The sequence below is a fragment of the Balaenoptera acutorostrata genome, chromosome 7 (assembly GCF_949987535.1).
Source record: "Balaenoptera acutorostrata chromosome 7, mBalAcu1.1, whole genome shotgun sequence".
Taxonomy (NCBI): domain Eukaryota; kingdom Metazoa; phylum Chordata; class Mammalia; order Artiodactyla; family Balaenopteridae; genus Balaenoptera; species Balaenoptera acutorostrata.
The window spans coordinates 23,318,006-23,343,146 of NC_080070.1; the positions used below are offsets into that span (position 1 = coordinate 23,318,006).

The 25,141-nt window shown below is 35.2% G+C and overlaps 1 protein-coding gene across 6 annotated transcripts in view; it reads right to left on the bottom strand.

Moving 5' to 3' along the window:
- KLHDC10 (kelch domain containing 10) overlaps positions 1-25,141 on the bottom strand; it is a 60,403-nt gene that overhangs the window by 12,346 nt on the left and 22,916 nt on the right. For 4 of the 6 annotated variants that reach the window (XM_057550075.1, XM_057550076.1, XM_057550072.1 and 1 more), the window contains exons 2-6: positions 20,090-20,176; positions 5,254-5,475; positions 3,717-3,871; positions 2,414-2,562; positions 749-833 (exon numbers count right to left, since the gene is read on the bottom strand). In XM_057550075.1, the coding sequence (XP_057406058.1) occupies positions 749-833; positions 2,414-2,562; positions 3,717-3,871; positions 5,254-5,475; positions 20,090-20,176 (698 nt within the window). The remainder of the gene's footprint in view (positions 1-748; positions 834-2,413; positions 2,563-3,716; positions 3,872-5,253; positions 5,476-20,089; positions 20,177-25,141) is intronic. The other 2 variants (XM_057550073.1, XM_057550077.1) reach the window with 1 other exon arrangement.

Here is a 25,141-nt window from a genome sequence, read left to right on the forward strand (position 1 = left end):
TCCTTTGCTATTCTCTGATCTTTCCTAATTCTAATATAAGGCAAAACATTAAATGAAGCAATTGAAAATTAAGCACATACATAATTTTATTATTTTTAAATCAGAAAAGAGTGAAGAAAAAAGGTGGAATTCTGCAACTTGCACATTTTCTACAATGAACATGTATCATTTTTATAACAGAAAAAAGCAAGTGTTGGTAAGAAAACACGGAACTGCAGTTTTGACAAAACTTGAAAAAGACCATTAAGGTTCCAAATCAGGAGCTCTGAGGCCTACAGATTTCCCCCGGGAAATGGATTTAGAAATGCCACAGAGACGGATGAATAAAAGCCCTTCAGAACTCAGCTTTCTAAAGTTAGTGATGTGCAGTCCTAAACGTGCCTGTTCTTTTTAGATACACAGCACTGACAATGAGAGGGATGTGACATTCTGAGAATCCTGGTTCCAAATCTAATTAGTTGCTCCATTTAAGCTACTGTATCTTTCTTTTAATGTCTTTTCTCATCTAGCATAAAGGGATAATTCTAATAAAGTATTTTCAGTGTGTGATTATGCAACTGTCAGCTGGAAAGCATATCAGGGGCACAGAGTTCAACCTTATATTATAAAGAGCATCTAACACAAAATAGGTGTGGATGAAGAAACTGCTTGAAAATTACAATATCTACAGTAACAGAATTGTTACTTATTATGCTTAGTATAACACATGCCTCTCTCTAGCCTTCTTCCTCTCTCTTTTTTAATATACCTTGTTTAAGGAATAAGCTGTCCAAGAAGTACCACCTCCCAAGATGTAAATCCTCTGCCCATCATGTGCAATTTCATGTCTGTATCTGAAAATATACAATAAAATACATTTATAATTATGGGAAAAATGATCTACCTAAGATTTGGCTGCAAGACTTTTTATTGCATCATTATTTATAATAATAAATTATTGGAAATAACCCAAATGTTTAATAATAGTGAACTGGTTAAATAAATTATACAATATATAAAAAATGGATTAGCATGCAACCAATAAGAATGTAGGAACAGAGGATGGTTAATATACTGAGAACTTCTTTTCATGTCATTAACTGAAAAAACAAATCAGTTATATAAGAGCAGATAGGCTATAATCCTACTAAGAATTTATAGATATACAAATATGCAAAGAAAATGACTATAAGGATACATGCAAAATGTCAACCCTGGTTATCCCTGAGTTTAGATTTTGCTTTTTATTTTCTTTATTTTGCTTATTGGTATTTTCTAGATTTTCTATAATCTTTTTGTGATAACTTTGTATAAGGGGGGAAATTATTACAGTTTTAAAAAATGATCTGCCTACATTTAATTAGAAAGCTTAGACTATGGGCTTTCAAATTAAGACACTTATTTAACAGATACAAAAATACCAGAAAAATTATGCTACATAAAACTGTGAATATAATGTGAAACACCTACCAGAACTTTTATCCAAGCAGTCTAGCTAAAAGCTGAAACAAGTTATAATATGTCCATAAAATGATTCAAAGAAGGCAACCATGTGAAAATGCTTTGAAAGCTTAATCTATTTCCTCCTTTCCCTGGAGGCCCTGGTGCTGATAAAATAAATTACATCAAAATTGCTCCCCATACCAAGCCATCTCCCAAGTCCTCTCATGGTAGTTCTGCAATAATCAGCCCACTAAGATACTACAATAGAAATAAGTCTTCCTTGGCACCCATATGTCATTTTCTTAAAGGCAACAAAGACATAACAGTCTAAACAGTGAATAAAAAATTATTTACTGTCTTTGCTTTTAAACTAGAGGGCAAAAAAACCTCTTTAAGTTTTCCAGTGAGTTTAATTCTAAGAAGAGGCAACTGCTACTAGGAAAAAAAAAAAGTGAAAGATCTACGACTGCTACTAGAAGGCAACTAAAGAGAATCACGTGATGTTTGAGTGTTTAACAGAGCACTTAAAATAAATGACCTTCCCTTCCTTTCTTCCATCCATCCAACCAACACTCACTGAGTACCACTATGGGGCAAGGCACTGTGTTCTTACTGGGGATACAGTTGTGAGCAAATGAGCCAAAGAATCCTAATATGCAAGTTAAGAAGGGAAATCAAAAAGTAACTAGAATGTAATTATTTTGCCTGTAATATGAAATTTAGTTACAATTGTTATCATTGGTTTCACTATTTTCCTAATGCAGGAAAACTGAAGTACAAGAGGAAATAATAGGAAAAAAATTCTTTAATTCAGAGGGAGATACCATTCCCTCACCAGAAGACCCTTCTTTAATGCTGAACTGGGATCTAATAGCCAGTTAGCTATTTTAACCAGGTCAAAGGGTCTTCTTCAAACCATACTCCCAATATTCTGAAAAAAAGTAAAATCTCAGCAAGAAAGAATAAATATGCTTTAATCCTAGAATCTCACCTCTCTTCTGGTAGATCACAGGATAGGTTGTTTGGTTTCAGTTGTGTCCACTCTCTGGTATTGAGATCTAATTTGTGCAGGTCTGTGCTGTAAATATAGCCAGTTGTCCCTCCAAAGACATAAAGGGAGCCATTGATGATAGCCATGGCCTGGATAATGAGGAAAGGTGAACGAGACTTCCTCGTTAACACTTGATTGAAGAATGTAACCTTATTAGATATCCCCAAATCAGGTTTTATTTAAAACCTGGGGGGTCTAAAAATCAGACCCTTAAAAAGGACTAAAGATTTTAGAGAAACAGAGATTATTTTTAGAAAAGTTAACTTTGCTCAACTGGAAAGAAAGTTCTATCTAGATAGGCAAAGGGCGTCAGATGATCCTTAGGGGTCCTAGCCAACCAAAGAATTTATAGATCATGGACATGAGCATTTCCACTGAAAGCTGCTTCACTTTCTAAGCAGTCTGAAGAAAAATGCCCTTAAGGAGAAGGAGCAAATATGAAAATAAGGCACCAGAATCCCTTAAGTAAGAAATCTAGAGTTGGCAGTCCCCAAAACTTGACATTTTCTACCAGACTCTTCTCAGTGTAAGTTTTGCTATTGTTATGGTAATTTCTTAGAGTTTAAATGCCTCCTGTGGTGGGATACGGTCATCCAGTATGTGCCTCACACATAGTTCAGAAGCTATGTATCAGTACCAGTGCCAGCCAGTGCTAGTTAAGAAAGAAGCCACAGCTTTGGTTGTTTTAAGCTTAGCCCATTACTCTCAAAGGGTCCCTGAAGTATGGTGAGTTGCTTTCCTACCTTTTTAGATATAACTTTTCAAACCTAAGGTTTGAAGCACTAGAACCTAACTGGAAACTAATTTCTAAATAATCTGTGTTTTAGCTCAGATCTGTATAAAAGTCTCTTAACCAAGTACAGGGATCATCTACTCTATTACTTAGGTTAGAAAGCTCTTCAAAGCATCATAACACTCTAAAGACTACAGGACCTGGGCCATAAATAGCCAAATCTCTCATTGGGGGTGGGTGAGGTCCTGACATTTATAGAAACCTCCATACAGGTCTAGATCATTGGTCTTAATCAGCAACAAAAAGTAAGGGGGAAAAAAGGAAAGAAGAAGGCAAGCAACCAGATTTACAAACTACAATTTCACATCAGAACTGAAAAATCAAATAGTAACCACAAAGAATTTATTCTCCATTAAAAAAAATTGGTGGCAATATAAATATTCTGACATTGTTCCTGGAACTAGAAAATCTGAACAAATACATCCACAATGACTGGCCATAGATTGGTACCTGTCCATATATACGACTGGGTTTCTTCCCCCGACAGCTGAGTAAAGCCCATCTCTTATACTTCACGTTACAGACATGGACGTCATTGCCGTTGCTCTCACCAAATGGGATGCCTGTTCCTCCAAACACCAACAGGTTGTTTCCATGCAGCACAACTGGGAAAGGAGAAGCACAAATTTCATTTTCGTACTGGCTACCTGCAATGTGTTCCCACATTAACCCAGAAAATCTGAGAAACTCAAAAATGTCCGCTTTGATACTTTCAGAAGATAGCTCAAACCACTGACATATAACTACTACAAAGTTTTATAGAAAAAGATCTAATTCACACTATTTCACATAGCTCACTGTTTGATATGTGACATGTACTGTGAAATTCATGAAACACTGTATATAACAATACAGAATGATATGAACTACAATCCACCGCTGCTGCTTAACACAGTTCAAGTACACAGTAAAGCAAAAGAAAATGAAGGATCATCATTGCCTTAGCAAAGACCCAGTGGGACTCAGGATGAAGGGATAAAAGGATCATTCGGTTTTTGCCAGGGGAATGATCTCTACATTTTAAATTATAGTTTCTGTCATCTTAATCCTCCACCAGATAAAAAGAACACGAATATCCTGCTGGTAACTTTCTGTTCCTGTCATCACACACACTTGTATATACTTTTTCTCTCTCTGATGGCAAATATTCTGAAAATACTGCTACTGTATTATTTCAATGACTTTTTTTTTTTTTAACCAATTATTCAATTGATGTAGTGTAAGAGTCAACAGCATGAGCTCTGGTGCCCGTGAGAGCTGGGTTTAAAGTCTCGTGTGACCTCAGGAAAGTTATTTAATCTCTCTAAATTAATCTTCCCAACAACCCTATGAGGTAGGAACCATTATTATCTTTTTCCATTTTTATAGATGATAAAATAGAAGTGGTGAGAGGTTTAAATAATTTGTTGAAGGTTTCCTAAAAAGAACCTTGCCAAGCTAGGGTTCAATCCCAGGCAGTCTGGCTCCAGAGCCTGCACTCACAGCCACTGCCCTTCGGGCCTCTCTAAAGCCTCAGTTTCCTCATCCGTACAATGGCGATAATTCCAGTGTTGGCATCAGAGAGATGTTGTGAGGATTAAACAGATACCACGTGTGAAGTACTTTGCTCAAGAGCTTTAAACCCCATTTGTTGATCTTCTACTACATTTTGCGTAGCATATATATGATACTTTATGTTGAACCCTCTGAGATATTATTAATTCCATTTTATAGGTAAGGAACTAGAAGCTAAAAATCATCTGTCAAGTAAATGACATACAGCTAAGTTCAAACTCAGGACTATCCAGCTCACAATTAATTCTGAATCACCATGCTATAGTATTGATACAGTATTATCACAGTAAGAGTCTATCCATTAACAGGGTTTAATCATATTACTATTATGATTTATTATTATTAAACATTATTAACAAGGAAAACATGTGACACTGAGCCAGACCTCTCAGACATTTCATAAAGTCAAAAGTTCAGAACTGCTGGCACTCACGTGACATAGATGCCAATTCTCGGGGCATGTAGCCATCTGTGCCCATCTGGTGCCACACTCCTGTAGCAAAATGGTACCTCCAAAGCTCCCTGAAGAGAGGATAGTCTTCATTATCTGGCCCTCCTGATTCATCATAATCTGGGTTATAACCTCCAAACACATATAGATTGGTATTATCTGCCACACAACGATGTCCGCTTCGTGCTGGTGGAGGTCTGTGGCCTAGGAGAGAAGAGGACAGTTTTCCACAGATGACCCAGCAGATTAAAAGCACAAACAAAATTTGGCAACAAACATTTTATCTTTAAAACGAAATCAGGGAAAATTTATAATGTGGATGTACTTTTTATTTACTTAGGTTATTTTATACATTCACACATACTACTTAGGATTTTAAGGAGCTAGTCTCCATTTCTATTTCACAGGACTATTTTCAGATTTTGATAACTGTAAAAAGATTTTTCCCAAGGGAGGCAAAATAACATCATAAACTTGAGAACATGGCTGGTAACTTGGAGTTTTCAAGAAAAGAAGGAGGAGGGGTTTAATAATCCAAAAGCTAAAAGGACAGATTTTCTATTTTCTTAGAGGAGAAAAAAACACAGGCCAACGAAATTAAACTGAAAATATTAGAGAACTACATAAATATAATCACAAATGTGAATGAGCCATGTATAAATAAAAATACACATACATAAAACCTGTGATTTTTCCACAATATATAATTATACACTTAAAAAGAAAACTGGCTTTCAAAGAGTTATAGCAAAGTCTGGAATTTAAATACCACTCCAGACATTATGGTAGTTAACAAAGAATATCCCTGTATTTATCTCAAAGAGCATCTTTCATCCTATTAAGAGCTTTACTGAGAAAAGCTATTTCAGGGAATTTCCTGGTGGTTAGGAAACCAGTGGTTAGGACTCGGTGCTTCCAATGCTAGGGCCCCGGGTTCGATCCCTGGTCGGGGAACTAAAGATCCAACAAGCTGCACAGCCAAAAGAAAAGAAAAAAAAAAGCTATTTCTACAATTTGTATTTGCAAGCTTTCTGAAGTTTAAATTATGTCAACTAGTTTACTAAAAGTTACTTCAAGATTATTTTAGAGTAAAAAACCCCAAAATTTATATTACTTCTATTATCCTTACAATTTTTACACCAGTCTACACAAACCCTTACATAGCTACAGAACCAAAGATGCTTAAATACACACTGGACAGAATAAGCTACTATGGTCGTCTGTTATCCTACAGATTTATCTACCTTCATATATTAGGAATAGATACTAGTATAATATTAATATTTATGACAATGCTGGACACCTAATAAACATTTGTTATATAAACATTTATTACCAGCCTAATATAGGCCTCACATATTTATATTTTTAAATCAAAATCCCACTTCCTACGCTATGCTTTTAAACAAGAACTGAAAAGAAATTGCACAGAGCTAGAAAAACTAAAAACCAAACAAACAAACCACAAATCACCCAATCACTCAAGTCCAACCTGTTGGTCCTGAGAATCTTTGATGGCTCCTTAGTGCTCAAGCTTGAAGCCCTCAAACAGCAATTCAGAGCCTTTCCTGATCCCTCACACTCCTGCCTGTTTAAGTCTGTCTCTCTGCTTAGAAAGCCGAGTCCTTCCCTTAGCTCTTGGCCTGGTCTACCTAGTGTTCAATGCCTGGAAGTTCCCTGGTGGCCTAGTGGTTAGGATTCTGGGCTTTAACTGCCGTGGCCTAGGTTCAATCCCTGGTCGGGAAACTGAGATCCTGCAAGCTGTGCAGTGCGGCCAAGAAAAGAAAAAACCTACAGCCCTTACAATTTAGTACCATACCACTCAAGTAATAGGACAGACATGGACAATTAATAAGATGATTACACCATAACTATGTAAATACATAATAAATATAATTTTAGGCAAACTATAATCACTGAGGAAATTTACTCACAAGCTGTGATTTACCTCAAGTGAACTCAATTTCTCTTTCTAAAAATCTTGAAACACAGAAAATGTGGTGTGGAAGAAAGAGCAATAACTTCTACAAATATCTAGATTTGAATCCAGGTTCTTTCTTACTGCTTCCTTGAGCAAGTCACTGACCCTCACTGAGTCTCAGCTTCTTCATTTGTATGAATGGATTATTATTCCTGTACTTTACAGATTTATTATACTTGCTATTATGTTAAAATGTTTATTGGTTAATAATATATGTATCTTCCCAGGAGGCTATAAGCTATTTGAGGGAAGAGGAATTATTTGCATTCACCTTTCTATTACCAAACCTAAGGCACACAGAAAACACTGAACAAATTTAATTTTTCTCTACTCATTTTGTTAATATTTATTTTTCTTCTCCAAATAATTATAAGTTTCTAAAGGGCAAAATTCATGTATAGCAATTAGCCTGCATCACCCACAACACCTAAAACAGTTAGAGATATGTAACAGACACTAGAAGTTTCACTGATACTAACTTCAGGTCAAAGTTAACAGCAACAGGGATGATCAAAACAGTGTAGAGCTCTCAGTGGACTTTGATATTGTGCTTAAGAGAGATACAATTTTGGGGACAGGGGTTGGATTATGCAATGGTCTTCTCAAAACACAAATGCTTCTAAGAATTAGCAAGACAAATTTTAAGAAAAAAACTTAACAGAGTTGCTATGGTCAACAGACAGGAACTCTAAGAATCTCTATAATGTCATTTGCTTTATTACCTGGAGCCAAAAGATACTTTTTGAAACTGCTTTTGGGCAAATATGAAAAGACATACAGTATATTCCAGGATTTTCTCTAAATGACTGTACAACGGAGAAGACATTCCATTCTAAGTTTACTGCCAACTATTTTTGAGACAAATGTAACTCACATGGATTAAAGGTTGAGGAGTCAATGAAAGATGATTTTATATTTACCCACTCAGTCATTCATTCATTAAGCCAAAAATATTACTGGACGCCTGCTACATACCAGGTACTGTACTAGTTGCTGAGGATACAATGGTAATAAGACCATTACTCTTTCTGTCCTCTGGAGCTTACAGTCTAGTCCTGTGCTGTCCAACACAGCGGCCACTAGCCACATATGACTCCTGAGCATCTGAAATAAGGCTGGTTCAAACTGAGCTATGCTTTAAATGTAAAATACCCCCTGGATTTCAAACACTTAGTATCCAAAAATAAATGTAAAGTTACTAATTTTTATATCTGAATATAGGTTGAAATGACATTTTTGATCTCGAGTCAAATAAAAATTAAGATTAATGTCACCTATTTTTTACTTTTTTCATGTGGCTACTAGAAAATTTAAAGTTTTGTGACTCACGTAATATGTCTATCAAAAGCGCTTGTCTAGCTCAATTACTGGCTTCTGTAAATAATGCCGTTATCTATGCAAATTAAACTGCTGGGTAAAGAGCATCTGATCAACGTTTGATAAATATTAAACATCCTGTCAAGAAGTCTTATAGCTAGGAGTGAAGAGGTAACTATTCTTTCTCTTTAGTCAGTAACTAAAGATTTCTTTGTACATATTTATAGCCCAAGAGTGACTAACATATTAGAAAGCCGTATTTTATTTTGAATAAATCATGGGGAGTTATCAGGGTTAATGTCATGGAGACTACACATTAATTTTCATTATGAAGAATATAGCATAGGCTCCTCAACCTTGACCAAAACTTAACTGGGTTTTAGATTCTTAAAGCAGTTCTCTGAATCTTGTCCCAAATTCTCCATGTGCAAACCCCACTTTCCTAAAAAGTATTTGCTACTAATAAAATCAGCCACAGAATTAGGTTACCTGATTGAGGAACTCCAATTAGAAAATGCAGAAGTCAAAAATTAAAACTGAACCTGTATGCAGAGGTGAACTCAATACCCAGAAGGGAACATGCAGCTGAGGGAGTATGTACCTGTGGTAACTGAGCCACCTTTTTGCTTCAGTGTGCCCATCATGTCACAATGATGAGCACACTTGCTCTTTACCCCAGGGAGTAAGCCAGAGCTTACTGTAACCAGGGACATGGGCTTTAGTTTGCAGCCCAAAGGAAGAGAGAAGCTAGCTGTCAGAGATAAGGCAATGATGAGGTTGCGCCAACGTTATTACCGTTAACAAATAATTTGGTAACAAAGCTTTCTTTACGTAGATTTATATGCAAATGTCTAAAAACTTCTGGAAACAGAATTTCTGGGGTCAAAGGAATATACACTTAAAATTGACACAGATAGGGGACTTCCCCGATGGCGCAGTGGTTAAGAATCTGCCTGCCAATGCAGGGGACACAGGTTCGATCCCTGGTCCAGGAAGATCCCACATGACGCGGAGCAACTAAGCCTGTGCGCCACAACGACTGAGCCTGCGCTCTAGAGCCCACGGGCTGCAACTACTGAGCCCACGCGCCTAGAGCCCATGCTCTGCAACAAGAGAAGCCACCGCAATGAGAAACCTGTGCACCACAACGAAGAGTAGCCCCCGCTCACCGCAACTAGAGAAAGCCCGTGCGCAGCAATGAAGACCCAACGCAGACCCTCCCCCAAAATTGTCACAGATATAATACTGTTATAGACCCATATTGCTTTCCGAAAAGACTGCAACAATTTATACCCCCAACAATAGTGTACAGTAGTGCCTATTCCTTTATGCCCTCTTCAACCTTTTTAGTTTGTGCCAATCTGATGGGTGTCAGGTTACTTTGTATTTCTCTGATTTTTACTAGTTCACATATTTATTGGCCCATTTGTATTTCTTCTTTGGGGAATTGCCTGATCATATCCCCTGTCCACTTTCCTATCTATTGTGTTGTCTTCTCACAGATTTGTAGAAATTATTTATTTATTCTATTTCTTTCTTCCAGCCTGCTAATGGGCTTTTAATTTTGTTTATGGTACCTTTTACTATATGGAAGTTTTTGTGTAATTGAATCTCTCAATCTTTTCTTTTAAGGCTCCTTTGCAACAACAACAAAAGGCTCATTTGCTTTACATCTCATTTAGCTCTGCATCATTATAAAATTACTATTCTTATTTATTTCTAACAATTTTTTAGTTTTGATTTTTAATATTCAGAACCTGAATACATTCAGAACATATTTTTGTGTATTTTATGAGGTACGGCTCTAATATTTCCTGCAAAATGGAGAGGCTACTGTCCCTAAACCCCTTATGGAAAGTCATCCCTTCTACACTGAACTGAAATGCCATCTTTATCGTATACTAAATTGACATGTTCTACAGTAGAATTAGTAAAATCCCAGTATCCAGGTCTAATCACCTTGGACACAAAATCTATTGCTCTTTAAGAATGCACACAATCAAGACACATCACACAATCTTAAATGCGAAAGCTTGCAAATAAAGTAGCATATAACATTTTTGCTTAATAAGCCTATCACAAGATGTAGCCACCTCTAGATGTGCTATCAAACATTTGTGATAAGGCCATTGTAAAAAAAAAAATTAAAACCTTTATTGCTAAAAGTATTAACTAGTTACAAATATCATACAGCCTAAATGATAAATTCAGTTTAACTTAACTGGTCCCTTCTTTCCAAATATAAAGCCCAGCATTACCTCTACCTGAGAAGACAGGTCTTCTATTGTACACCTGGAAGCCTGGACAGGAAAGCCAGGGAAGACTGGGCCAGCTGGTTCCCATCCCTGACTGATACGCAGACCGTTTTACTACTCCCAGAGCCCAAGCTGGTCAGGCAAAGGCCATCCATCCACAGCAGCACACAATATTCTTGGTTATGTAAGCATCTCCTACCACAGAGACTCCATACACTGTATGAGATTCATATATAAAGATCTGGCTTCTTAGGGCAGAGTAATCTTAAGTCTAAGTTGGCAGCAGTAAAAGAAACTTGCTTTGACAGACTTTGGTGTTACCATGAGTTAGTTTCAAGTGCTGAGCAAAGCATACTTGAGACAGCTGTCACTACATATCGGCCTGGGCCTCTGGGCTCTGTTCAGTCCCACTGTTTATTTATTGATTCCTGTACCATTACCACACCGTTTTAATTACGACAGCTCTGAAGTATCTATCAACATCTAGTAGGGCAAATTCCCCTTTGTTACTCTTTTACAAAAACTTCTTAGCTATTTTTCCCCATTTACTCTTCCATTGGGTTTTAGAATCAGTTTGTTAAAATCTGTTAAGAGGCCCCTTGGGCAGACACCATCTTATCCAGGTGATCAAAGTTAACATCACCAGTAATGGGACAGATCAACATCATGTGCAGTGAAATGAACACAGCATTACTTCCGCAGTATTCCAGCCAAAAATGTATAAGCTGAACGTAATCATGAAAAAACACAAGACAAACCCAAACTAAAAGAAATTCTACAGTATGACTAGTCCCTACTGTTCAAAAATATCAAGGCTAAAGATACACGAGAACTGAATGCAACACATGATTCCGGGACTTTATTATGGACATTATTGGAATAATTGGCAAAATCTGAAATGAGGTCTGTAAATCTGATGATAATGTTAATTTAATCCATTATTTATAGTGTTAATAGTGTTAATTTCTCAATTTTGGTACTTGCTCTGCAGTTACATAAGAGAGTATCTGTTTTCCAGGAACAAACACCAAAATATTTAGGGGTAAAGGAGCATAGTGTCTGCAGCTTAATCTCAACTGGTTCAAACGGAAAAACAATATGTATATGCATATGTATTACAGATAGCGAGGGGAGAAAGGGAAGAGGAGAGGAGAGAGAGAGGGAGCAGGATAAAGCAAATGTGATCAAATGTTAACATCTGGGGGACCTGGGTGAATACAGGACAATTTTTTTACCATCCTTGTAACTTCTCTGTAAGTCTGAAATTACGTCAGACTAAAATTTAAAACTAAATTTTAAGCAAGTCCCTTGAGGATTTTACTTGAGATGACCCATGAAGGAATATAGTCTCTAGCCATTTATCCTCATCTTTTTGATATCATCAGTATAGTTTCATTGTTTTCTTCTTGTTTCTTATTCCTAAGTACCTTATCATTTTCTATATAATTGTGAATAGATATCTCTTTTATTTTTTAATTGCTTGTTGTTAATATACAGGAAAGTAATTTATCTTTGCAAGTTTAAATTTTATCCAGCCAATTTTCTAAACTCTAATATTAGTTATCATTAGTTAATTATCTTGAATTTTACATTAAGACAATCATATCATCCTGTTACTAAAGACAACTTTCAGCTCTTTCTTTCCAATATATGTACCTTTTATTTTTTTCTTCATTGTATTGGCTGAAACCTCCAGAACAAGGTTGAATAGTGGAGATGATAATGGGCATTTTTGTCTTGTTTTTTACATTTTTAATGAGGATATTGGTAATGTTTCACTATTATATATGATATTTGCTATTGGTTTCTTGTAGATAGTCTATCAGTAAAATAAAATTTCTTTCATTCCTGGATGCCTACAAATTTTTTTCTTAACCAGGAATGGTTTAAAATAAAGTCTTTATTAAAATGTATATATAGAAAAGTACATATATCATAAGAGTATAGCTTGATGCATTTTAATAAAAATGAACACACTGAGTATCAAATTTTATTAAATGCTTTTGGTAACAGAAAAATCAAACTGTTTCTTTTAACCTTTTAAAGTACTAAATACATTCCACAGATAAACCCAATTTGATCTTAATTTCTATTTTTATTTAGATTTATCCCTGCCATCATATATATATATATGTTTAACCATTCTTTCTTATTATTTCATTTTCCCACTTTTCTAATTTTACTGAAATAATCAGGCTTTCTTTTTTCCTTTCCTTTTTCCCTAGGGAGATCTACATACTATTACCCCTAATATTTTTTAAAAACCCATAAATTTGTATTTCTCTAACAACAGTAAGAGTAAATCACGTCTGGAAAGAAATTTGGCTATTAACAGTGGTTACTTCTGGAAAGGGGAATAAGGTGAGGAGTAAAGATGCGAAATGGGACCTTGCTTTTTTAATTTAACCTCTTTTATTATGAAATATAACACATGTGTAGGAACATACATAATTATAAATGTATAGTTTAATAAATTATCAGAAAGGTAACATGTCGTCATCATCCAGGTCAAAAAACAGAATACTGCCAGCACACAGATGCCCTCTTACCTGCCCCTTTTGATCACAACCCTCTCCATCCCACTGCCTTCACTTCCAGAGGAAACCTATTTCCTGATTTTTATGGCAATCATAAAACCTGCTTTCTTTTAATAGCTTTATTATACCTAAGTATGCATCCTTAAACAATATTGTTTATTTGGGCCTAGTTTTGAAGTGTATTTGTATAGAATGATATAGTATGTTTCCTTTATGGGATCTTTCATTCAAAATCATGTTTCTGAGATTCATCCACGTTGCTGGGGTTAGAGGCAGTCTGTTCATTTCCATTGCCAAATAGTATTTCTTTGTATGAATATATACCACAATTTATCCAGTCTATGTTGCGTGAATGGACATTTGGGTTGTTCAAATTAGTGGCTCTTCATGCTGCTATAAACATTTTTGTACATGTTTTCAGGTGTACAGGGGCCCATATTTGTTGGCTATAAATATAGAAATGGAATTTCTGAGTCATAATGTATGGAAATCTTTACCTTTACTAGATAAAGGCCAAACTGGTTACAAAATATTTAGTATTAGTATCATCAGTCTTTTTAATTTAGCAATTCCTGTGAGTTTGTAGACCTAGCTCACTGTGGTTTTAACATGCATCTATCTCATTACTAATGAGGTTGAGCACCTTTTCATGTTCGTTGGCCAACTGGATTGATCCTTTTGGGAAGTGCCTGCTCAAGCCTTTTATACATTCTTGTACTGAGATGTCTTTTTCTTACTGATTTATATAAATTTGTTATATATGCTTAAGATAAGGACATTCATTTTTCACCCTATATATTTCCATATTATTTGAATTTTAATAAGCATATATTACACCTAGAAATTCTAAAATGAAAAATTATAAGATCTTTAGCAGAGTTTTACTTTCTTCCTATCCCCCGTTTGTTTAAATCATCTGAAATGTTAGTTACAGAATGTTATATATATATATACACACACATACACATATACTAGATTTACATTATTCTTTTATATATTTAGAAAACTTTTCTTATCAATTATACCAGGCTTCACAGTCCCTGTATTTAGACACAACTCTAAGTTTTTCTGCTTTTTTTGTACACTACTGCTTCTTGTGGCCAAACCTTCCTCTTTCTTGGATTTGTTTTTCATTTTACTGGGAACACCTCTTCAAGTAATTTTCTCAAAAAGGGTGTGTTCATAAACTTTCAGAGTTCTTATTTATTCTGACCTCCATTTAAACATTTAAATATTAGTGAGGCTGGGTACAGTTCTGTGTTCAAAATAATTTTCCCTCAGAACACTGAAGGCACTTATCTTCTAGCAAACTATGTTGCAGGTGAGAAATCTCAGTCTTGAGTCTTTCTATGTAGCCTGTTTTCTATCTTTGGAATCATAAGTAGTTCAGTAATGTACAGATAGATGCTTTTTGCTTTTACATTTTTCTAGCTTGTTCCTTGGTGGGCCCTTTATACTTGAAAACTCGAGAGTCTTTCTTATGCATAGGGAAATATTCTTTATTTCTTTATTTTCTCTCTTCCACTGTCTTTCCTTATGTAACTCTATAAAATGGATACTGGATCACTTAGATCTACCCTCAAAGTATAATTTTCCTCATGTACTTTCTCTTTTTTGTCCTCCTGCTTTACGGTCTGTAAATTTCCTCTACTTTATTTTTGTAAAATTTGGTCTTAAGCCTATGTATTATTTAATCCTCCAACTGCATCTTTATCTCAGCAAGTTTCAATATGGAACTCATTCCTTAACCATTCCTTTTTTTTGCACGGCAGTTGTCTTTTTATTTGTGGACCCAATTCTCTCTTGACTCTGACGAAACCTGCTGTGATCAGAACAAGTTTAGTTTCCCTCAAATGTCTGGTAAGCCTTGATTACTGATTCATATTAATAAATGAAGGGCTACATTGATTAGTATTCTAAGAGATAAGGAATTTCCTCCACAGTTGTATTACTCTGTCTCCAAACCTCCAAATGGGAGATGTGTTTGATTATGGGTGTCTGCAGGTAAGTGGTACATTCACAGACAGGTTTCTCTTTAGAAGTGGAGAAAAAGCAGTTTTTCTAAAATAAGGAAGGCTGCATTTTGCTAGCATGGTCATTTAACGTACATCAGTCCTCGGTGGAGTTTGCTTTCTTCTGCTCCCCCTATTCCACCCTCCTCATCCAATCTATTGTGGAGGTCCATTACCTAAAGCTCTGCTTTGTGCGCACACTCTTTCCAATCCTAGTCCATAAAAGCACTGCCTGTTCAACCCCCCCTAAACAAATCCGCTACTTTGCTTGAAGAACTGTTCTTAGAGCTTTATCTTAGAACTAATGCCATTGCCAGGGAGGGAGGGAGAGAAGTAGGAGAAATGACAGTTCTGAAGGCAGTTCCTTAATTATTTGCCCTGATGTTCCATCTTCCCCCTACCTGCTCCCTCCTCCTACACTTGCTGATTCTAGGCTTGAGTTTCAGGAAAGGAGCTCTTTAAGAAATTAACTGATTTCCAGCATGCAGCAGGAGTACCTATTTGGGGTTGCATTTTATTCTTTTCTAGTTTCTCAATCATTAGAATTCCAACTGCTTTCTGTTACCCTGAAATTCCTCAAATTTTCTGGTATTATAACGATAGCAAGATAGCAAGAATGACAGCAGCTAACATTATGTCAACATTGGCTAAACAGACTGTCAGTATAAATATTTGTTATCCTGGTCTTTAGCTAGTTGACAAGCTAGAGTTAAGGCAATTAATTTGGCTTGTTATGCTGACTTTGTTTCTGATAAATAAAAGTTTTCAATTATGGAAAAAAACACATTGGCTAGACGTAAAAACTCTTCTAAGTGCTTTGCACATATTACCTCTCAATACTCACAACAAACCTAGGAGGTTGGTACTATTATCATCATCCTAATTTTACAGATGAGGAAACTGAGGCAAAAAAAAAAAGAACAAGCAACTTGTCTAAAGTCACACAGTTGGTAAATGGCACAGCCTGGATTCAGACATAGGTAATCTGGCTTCAAAGCCTCCCTTTTCTGTTTTTCAATATAATTATGATTCATTCTTTTTTGTAGGTCTGCTTTGTCATTTTCAGTAATAAGTGAGAAGTACAGGAGGGTAAATGGGTGTAATCGGTCTATCATTTTGTAATGAAAACACACTGTTTTCACTACACTGATATTGTTTTCACACCACTTATAATGGGTACCAACATCTTTTAGAGAATATGCAGGATCTAGCGAAGGAATCTAGCGACAGAAAATGAGCCCTACGAAACTGTTTAATCAGAATCAAAAGAGATAATGTGTAGGAGTCCCAAAACGAGAGGCTTGAAAGTGGCAATTTCAAAAGTATAGATAAGTTGTTTTAAAAATCTAAGGAAACACTAAATAGCATTTTCGTATTCTCAGCAACTTATTAGTTTACTGTCACCACCACCAGAGAGAAGTTGAGAATGTACTAAAATTTTAGTCCCATCCTATTCCCTGACAGCAGCCTTACAAATAATTCAGTTCAACTCAAATACATATGATATACCTACTACATGCACTGTGCTACAAACTGGAGATAAAGAAATGAAAGGCACTGTTCCACTGTCCCTGCCCTTACAGAGCTTACAGTCTATGGCAGGCAGGAACAAGTAAACAAATGACTATAATTCAGTGTGGTAAGTGTTATGATACAGGCAGATACACAGAGGGTGCAATCAAAACAAAGAGACAAGCCTTCCAAGGAGGTTTCTCTAGAAATAACTCGTAGACTGAGTGTTCAAGGATATGCTATTATTGGCTTGGGGAGATTAAACTGAATTTATCATTTTTTCCCTCAATCTGCTCTTCCATCCATCTATATAATACCTGGTAAAGAGAAAATGGTCTACACAGAAAGCTGGAAGCTTTCTTGACTTTTCCCTCCTCTTGAATTGGTCATCAAGTCTCATCTAATTCCACTTCCTTATATTTCAAATCAATTACCTACTCTCTATTCCTACTAAATATAACTACCTTAGTTGCAGCCTCTATCATTTCTCACCTTGATAACTCTATAACCCTAACTGGTCTTCCAATTAAATCTCTTCATTATTAAATAAACTGATCCTAAAAACTCCCCTTGGGTGGTGCTCCACTTGATCTGGGCCCTCTCCAGCTTCTTCTTTCCACACTCTTTCCCACTCTGCCGAACTTCCTACAGTTCTCTGAAAGACCATGCTCTGTTTTGCCCAACTGCCTTTATTTAAGCTGTTTGGTCCTTGTGGTTTGAGATGTTCCAACCTTCCCCTGTTAACACATACTCAGACTACTCAATACATTTCTTCTGAAAAGTCATCCTGATGGCTACTTATCTTCCCCTGTCCTTCCCACATGCTGAGTCAGGTACCTCTTCTGTGTGCTCCCATACCACACTACCTCATCAGGACACTTATCACAAAGAATTACACTCAAATTATTCTGTAATTGTTTCTTTACTGGATTCTCTATAATCTAGATGATTGAACTAGCACAAAGCCTGTTACACAGGAGGCAATCAAAAAATACTGAAAGAATGAAAGCATGAACGAACGAACGAACGAGGTTAGTTAAGTCTGTGAAATCTGATGAGATAACCAAAGGAGATAATGGAGAGGACAGAACATTGGAGCAATACCCATCTTTAGTGAGTAGGAAGAAAGAAGCCAGTAAAGGAAACAGAATGAACAATCAAAGAGACAGGAAGAAAACATCTCAGATTGTACAGCAAAGTATAACCCAAAAGAAGAGAAAACTTTAAGAAGGTACAGGTGGTCAACAGATCAAACACTACAAACAGGTCAAAGAAGGTGAGGACTAAGACAAGGCCACTGATTTAGAAGTGGTCACTGGTGATCTTGCTGTTGCTAATGCTGAGTTTACTCCCGCCTCACTCTTCTCAGCACTGTCAGAGACCATCTTCCTCAGCAATTTTTTGAGGCAATTTAGGGCTTATGAAAATAACCAACGATATGAAACTTACCTGTGCTAATCTCTTTTTTCCATGATTAAAATATTGAAAAACAGAGAATATAAAGAAAATAAAATCCCACCATCCAGATATAATGTTATTTCACTATTTCCTTTGTTTTTTATGTTTATATTTGTACAAAACTGTTATTATATTGAATTTTACATCCTAATTAAACAATTTCTTAATTATACTTAAATTTAGTCAGCCCCCAAGTTAGCCTTCTCATTGTAAATCAAAAAATTAGCATTCTAATTTTTAAATAGAAAAAGAAAAAACTTTATCAAATTAGATGTACTGCTTGGCTACGTGTGCACAATGGTTTTTTTGTCACATAACACTAAAATTACCTATTAGTTTCTATCAATAAAATTATTTATGCTAAAAGGTAGCATAGCAGGAATTCCCTGGCAGTCCAGTGGTTAGTACTTGGTCTCTTCACTTCCATGGCCCGGGTTCAACCCCTGGTCAGGGAACTAAGATCCCACAAGCCACATGGCGCGGTCAAATGATAAAATAAAATAAAATAAAATGAAATAAAATAAAAGGTAGCATAGCACCCTAAGTATCTTATCTTGACCCATTTAGGCAAGATTTTATTTTTTTCATGATCCGGACCTTGGCCGGTAAAAATAGGTTAGGCACTAGATATAGAAACATCTTTAGCAACTGCAGGTCTTTTTTCTAGTCTTTTTGTTTTTTAAAAAAATAATCTCTTCAGTCAAAATTAGATACACTGACTTATAAATAATAAGGTCTAAACTATAACATTAAAAACGCTTGTCTGAAAAAAAAAAATAAATAAATAAATAAAATTAAAAAAAAAAAAAAACGCTTGTCTGACAATTTATTATATCTAGAAAAATAGTATGAACCAGAGTTTTCAACCCTCTTCTGAGATTTTCTTTTTTCAGTAGGGAGTATGTTTTACTAGAAGAAGTAAAAAATAGAAAGAATGAAACATTTCTAAAAGTAAGAATTACTAGGTCAAAGGCTGTGAACATTTTCAAGGCTTTTGATACATATTGCCAAATTAAATCCAGAAAGGCTGTGTCAAATTTACACTTCCTCCAATATATGAGCTTCATTTCCCCATACCCTTGCAACACTGAGTATTCTTATTTTTAGTCTTTGCCAATCTAATAGGTAAAAATGATAACCTTATTATTTTAATTATGTTTATAACAATAGTGAAAATAAACATTTGTTCATATTTATTGACCTTTCTTTTTTACAAATTGATTATTCATGTTCTTTTACCTATTTTTCTAGTGGGTATTTGCTTTTAAACTATTGATTTACAAGAGCTCTTTACATATTCATGATATTAACCATTTGTTATAAATATTTCCCCCTTTTATCTTTTTATTTATGGTTTCTGACATGAGGTTTTTAGTTTTATAGTCACATAAATTTTATTTATTTCTTAAAATCATATTTAGAAAATTATTTCCCATACCCCATATTTTATAAATTTTTCAAAGTTCTTTTTAATATGTTTACAGTAGAATAATACTGACATCAATGAGATGATTTATTTCTACCACCTAATACACATTAAGTGATTCTAACTTCCTAAAACGTATAACTACAATTCCAACAGTGGTCACTATGAAACACAGGTTTAAAATTAAATTCTAGATTTTCTTTCATCCAATTTTAGCTGTTTAGACAATTTTTAAAAACCAGAGTTTTGAGTTTAGAAAATTCATTCAAAGTTCCCTTTAACCCATATGAAGCACAGATCTCTTGCTAGTTATCACCCACCTCTCAAAAACCTGTTAGGGATCCTTATGATGGGACAGGACTGAATGAAGCGCCTCCTAACTGGGTCCCATCGTATTTTCTTCTTACCTGTTACCACAATTATCAGCAATAAGTCAGACACATACAACACATGGCAAATAATACATAGTAACTGTAGTTATAAAGACAGAAAAACAGGAAACAAAACAATACTTGAATACAGAAAGAAGTGATGTAAAGTAGCATTTAACCCTGTTTTGGAAGTCAAAACAAAATTTAATTAATATATAAGCAGTGATGAAGGTTTTCAACTCATCCCCAAAAGAATAAGAACAATTATGTGCACCATTTTTCGGAATTCTGGTTCAATAGACATGCATTCAATAATCACCAATGCCATCTTGTGGCAAAAATTCACCAGGAGCTTTATAAACAGATTAGAAACGATGACATTTTTACAAGTCGGTGAATGTTAAAAAGGGAGCTCTGACTAAAGTTAATTTGGCATAACGTAGGCTCCTGTTCTCTTCCAGGTTTGGTATTCTTTTATCAGTTATATGGTTAAGAGGATAAAGCAATGGGCACCATTCTTTAAGTATGAAATAAGCTGATCTTGCTATAATTAAAATTTTGTGGTAGCAACCAAATAAAACAAACATTTATATCATGACACTTACACTGTGGGGGGAGAAAAAAAAGGAAATTCCTCTGCCTTCACAGGAAGCAAATTAACTGCACAATAACCCCAATTAAAACTTGTTTTCTTATAACATAGAAGAAAAATGCAAAGCATAGTAGAAGTGTTAAATGGGATAATTTTGTCTCTTCCCAAAGGTTTGATAGCTCCCAAAGACAGCTCTTACAAGCAATAAAAACAATTAACACTGGTACAGAATTTAAAGTTTACAAAGAGCTTCTACAAGTATTATCTCATTGGATCCTCACAACAACCCTGTATGGATTCAACAGTCATTTCATTAAGCACCTGCTATGCCTTGAGCCCTAGACTAGGCTCCACAGTAGCCAAAGGAGGATATGACTCCTAGCCTCAAGAACTCATGGTCTTGTGAGGAAGGCAGATGCCTAAACTAATAATTACATTACAGTGAAGTAATTGCTATAACAGGGGCTATAAGAACACTTTGAGGAAGATATTATCATCTTAATTTTACAAGTAAGGAAGCTAAAAAAAAATTAAGTGACTTAATGCCAAAGCCAGGAGTCAAGCCTGGGCAGTTTGACTCTAATACCTGCCTTCTTTCTACTATACCACACTTAATCTGTCTCAAATTCCTTGGAAAGCATATATAGTTTTTGGTTTTGGCAACTGGAAATATCTGAGATGTTCATCAGCAAGGTCTGGTCTGCTAACTATAGCACTTGTACATAGAGATACATAAATTCAGTGTAATGAAATAGCATTACCTGCACATGTATACTTAATATTGTGGCGGAGACAGACTCGTGAGCAAGGGAAAGAATTATTTTGCAAAAGGGCTGCAAAAGGGTTTATCTATTAATCCTCCAAGTCTTTTAAATCAGTAGTTCCCAAATGCTGGTCTACAGACCACTGGTGGGCTAAGGTGAAGATTCACCAGTCCAACACAAAATGAGAAAAATATGGACAAGCCAATGAGTTTTTAAAAATGCTAAAATGTTCCATTTAAAAGTCTGTCCTTTTTTCAGAAATTAGAAACTTTTGTTATTAAATCTTCTTTTATTTTAAGAGATGAAGGTGACAGAATATGGTACTTGATTTTGTTTTTTAATATTCTTTCTTGGAAAAATAAAAAATTTGCAAGCCTATGTGTATCCCCAAAATGTACATATATTTAAATTTATAGGTTTATGGCATCCAAAGACTGGAGAAGCACAGCTTTAAATCAATACAATATTTGTCGATCACTCATAAGTCCAACATTGTCCACCACACTATCAAAGGATACATAAGATGTATTAGAAACTTCCCTTGCCCTCAAGAAGTTATATTCTAATTAGGGAGACAAGACAAACACATAAAACAATTAGATAGCAATACAAGACAGAATATAACAAGTGATTAGCTTAAAATTTGACATTTTTATGTATCAAAAGCATTAAAATGTACATACCCTTTGACCCAGCTATTCCACTTCTAGGAATTTATTCCTAAAGAAATAATCATAGATGCATGGAAAGATGTATGGACAAAGATACACACTACGATATTATTTATAATGGCAGAAAATTAGAAACACTTTCAGTGTCCAATGATAGGGAGATGGTTAGGTATGCTAAATAAACATATTTAAATATATTCATATTCTACGTACCACTAAAAAAAGTACATACAAGAATATTTACTAACATGAGAAAACATTCACAATATATTGCAAATGAAAGGTGCAAGGTACAAAATAGTAGCGCATGATACCATATCAACAAAGAAAAAAGTATATATTCATGAAAAATACAGGCAGGATATACATCAAATTTTAATTGTGGATATCTTTGGGCAGTTATTATGAGTGATTTTGTTTTTTTCTCCTTAGTGCTGGTGTTTATTTTCCAAGCTTTCTCATTGAGTAGGCATTACTTTTGGACTGGAAAAAAAAACAATACCATATTACTTTAATTTTTTTTGAAGCTATGATAAGAAAATACTGTAAAGAAACATACCAAAGTATTAACAGTGGTTATGATTCAGGTTGAGGATTATCACCCCTTTTATATTATCCAAAAATTCTAAGACATATATTATTTTATAATGGAAAAATATAAAACAAATTTAGATAACAGTGAGGGAGTAATACTGAAAATTACTGAACCAAAGTTGTAATCAAAAATCCTTTTTGATGTTTTCTCAGAGCTCTGTCAAACATCTTTGGCCTACTTTTCTCTCAGCAACCAACGTAAGTCTGTCACAGGCATAGGCTAATGTTGACTCTACAGAGGTTATTCACGCAAAGTAGGCACTAACTTCAGAATCCATGTTTTCTTCCTTCAGCCAAAGAGCAGAAAAAAAAGAGAAACCAGCAACATAGCACATATATGCCTCTCCAATTTCATGTAAATATATTCCTGAAGTTTTGTTCTTGAAGCTTTAATTTTTATATATTTGAATGCCAATGTTCATTTGTGATTGCTTATACTCTTCAAAACCATAATTTTTTCAATCATTTCATCAATATTTTATTTTTTGCTAGCTTTTCAATTTTTCCTTTTTATTTATTTCACTATAAATATGACATAGTCATTGACAGTCAAGATGGTAGGCTGAGCACACTGCAAGCAAGCTCCCCTCTCCCCAAAGCCCCACAAGTAACACAAAAACCATTTAAAAAAATATATATATATAATCAAAAGAAAGCAAGAAATGGTCTTAGTCAATCACTGAAAGATGTAAGGCTGACAGAATCAGCTTAAAGAAGGAAACCACAGTGCTATACACCCAGAGTAGAGGGCTACTGCAAGTGATCTGAACAGCCCTCAGAGTAAACTAAGCCCAGAGGTGGAAGACAGCAGAAAGAACTGAAATAATTTATAGAATTTACAGCATAACTGGTTAGGGGGTGGCATGGAAGTTACAAAGCAGGTCAACCTGTCCCACCATTTACCATTTTGGTTCAAGCATTATAGAATAGAGGTACATAATTTGCTCCTAGATGGGAACAGTGGCATCAAACAAGAAAGGTGTCACTCCCCAGGTAGGAACAATAAGTATAAACCCTTGGATCAGAAAGACAGGACAGAGCCCTGGGTGGATATTAAATCCCAGGAAAAAGAGGGGACAGACACTAAAGAAGTCTGGCAATTGGTACACTCTATCTCATTGCACATTCCATCTCTACCCAGTCAGTGGAGACCTGCTGCAATAAACATATGTAACATTCACAGGAAGGCTAACAAGGGCTCTCAAATAAAGGTGAATGAGCACAAAACCAAGACTCAAACATGAAAAAGTTATTAATGTGACAAGCAGAACTCACACCCAAAGAAAGAGAGTTGACAAATTAAATAGAATAAAGCCTTAGATTTGGTACAATTACTGTCCTGAGATATGCAAGATGATAATACATTTATTTTAAAAGAAATAAATTGGACTCTTAGAAGTTAAATTTTGATCATTTAAATAAAAAAACTAATTAAGGATTGAAAAAAATAAAGAACAAATTAAATTAGTAATCTAACAAATGGAGCCAAGAAATTCACCAGACTATAATATAGAAGGAAAAAGAGGTGGGAAGCATTTTAAGAAGTTAAGATATAAAAGGGGATTGAGCAATTACTATCAAAACGCCACCTGCCTTTTTTGTAGAAACGGACAAGCTAATCTGAAACTTCATGCAGAAACACAAGGAAACCAGAAAACCAAAACAATCTTGAAAAAGAACTAAATTGGAAGACTCACATTTCCTGGTGTCAAAACTTACTAAAAAGATAACAGTATTCAAAACTGTAGTCCTGGCATAAGGATAGACATGTATATTAATGGGACAGAAATTGAAGGGTCTACAAGTAAACCCATGTATCTATGGTCAATTGATTTTTTTTAACATCTTTATTGGAGTATAATTGCTTTACAATGGTGTGTTAGCTTCTGCTTTATAACATAGTGAATCAGCTATACATATACATATATCCCCATAGAATAGACTTACGGTCAATTGATTTTTGACAAGCGTGACAAGATTACTCAAAGGGGAAAGCATAGTCTTTTCAACAGATGGCCCTGGGACAACTAGATATACTTTTAAACCTAGAATTCTATATCTACTCAAACTCTCAGTCAACTGGGGGAGTGAAATTAAGACTTTCTTTTTTTATTGGCCATGCTACATGGCTTGCAGGATCTTAGTTCCCCGACCAGGGATCAAATCTGTGCCCCCTGCTGTGGACGTGCAGAGTCCTAATCACTGGACGGCCAGGGAAGTCCCAAGACATTTTTGAATGTACAAGGACACAAAATTTTTGCTTCCCTCAGAGTTCTAGTGAACGAATTACTCAAAGATATACATCTGGAATTTAAAAAAATAATCCAAGAATAATAATCAAGGTATAAGAAAAGAGTAAGCAGAGAAATCAGTAAAGTAA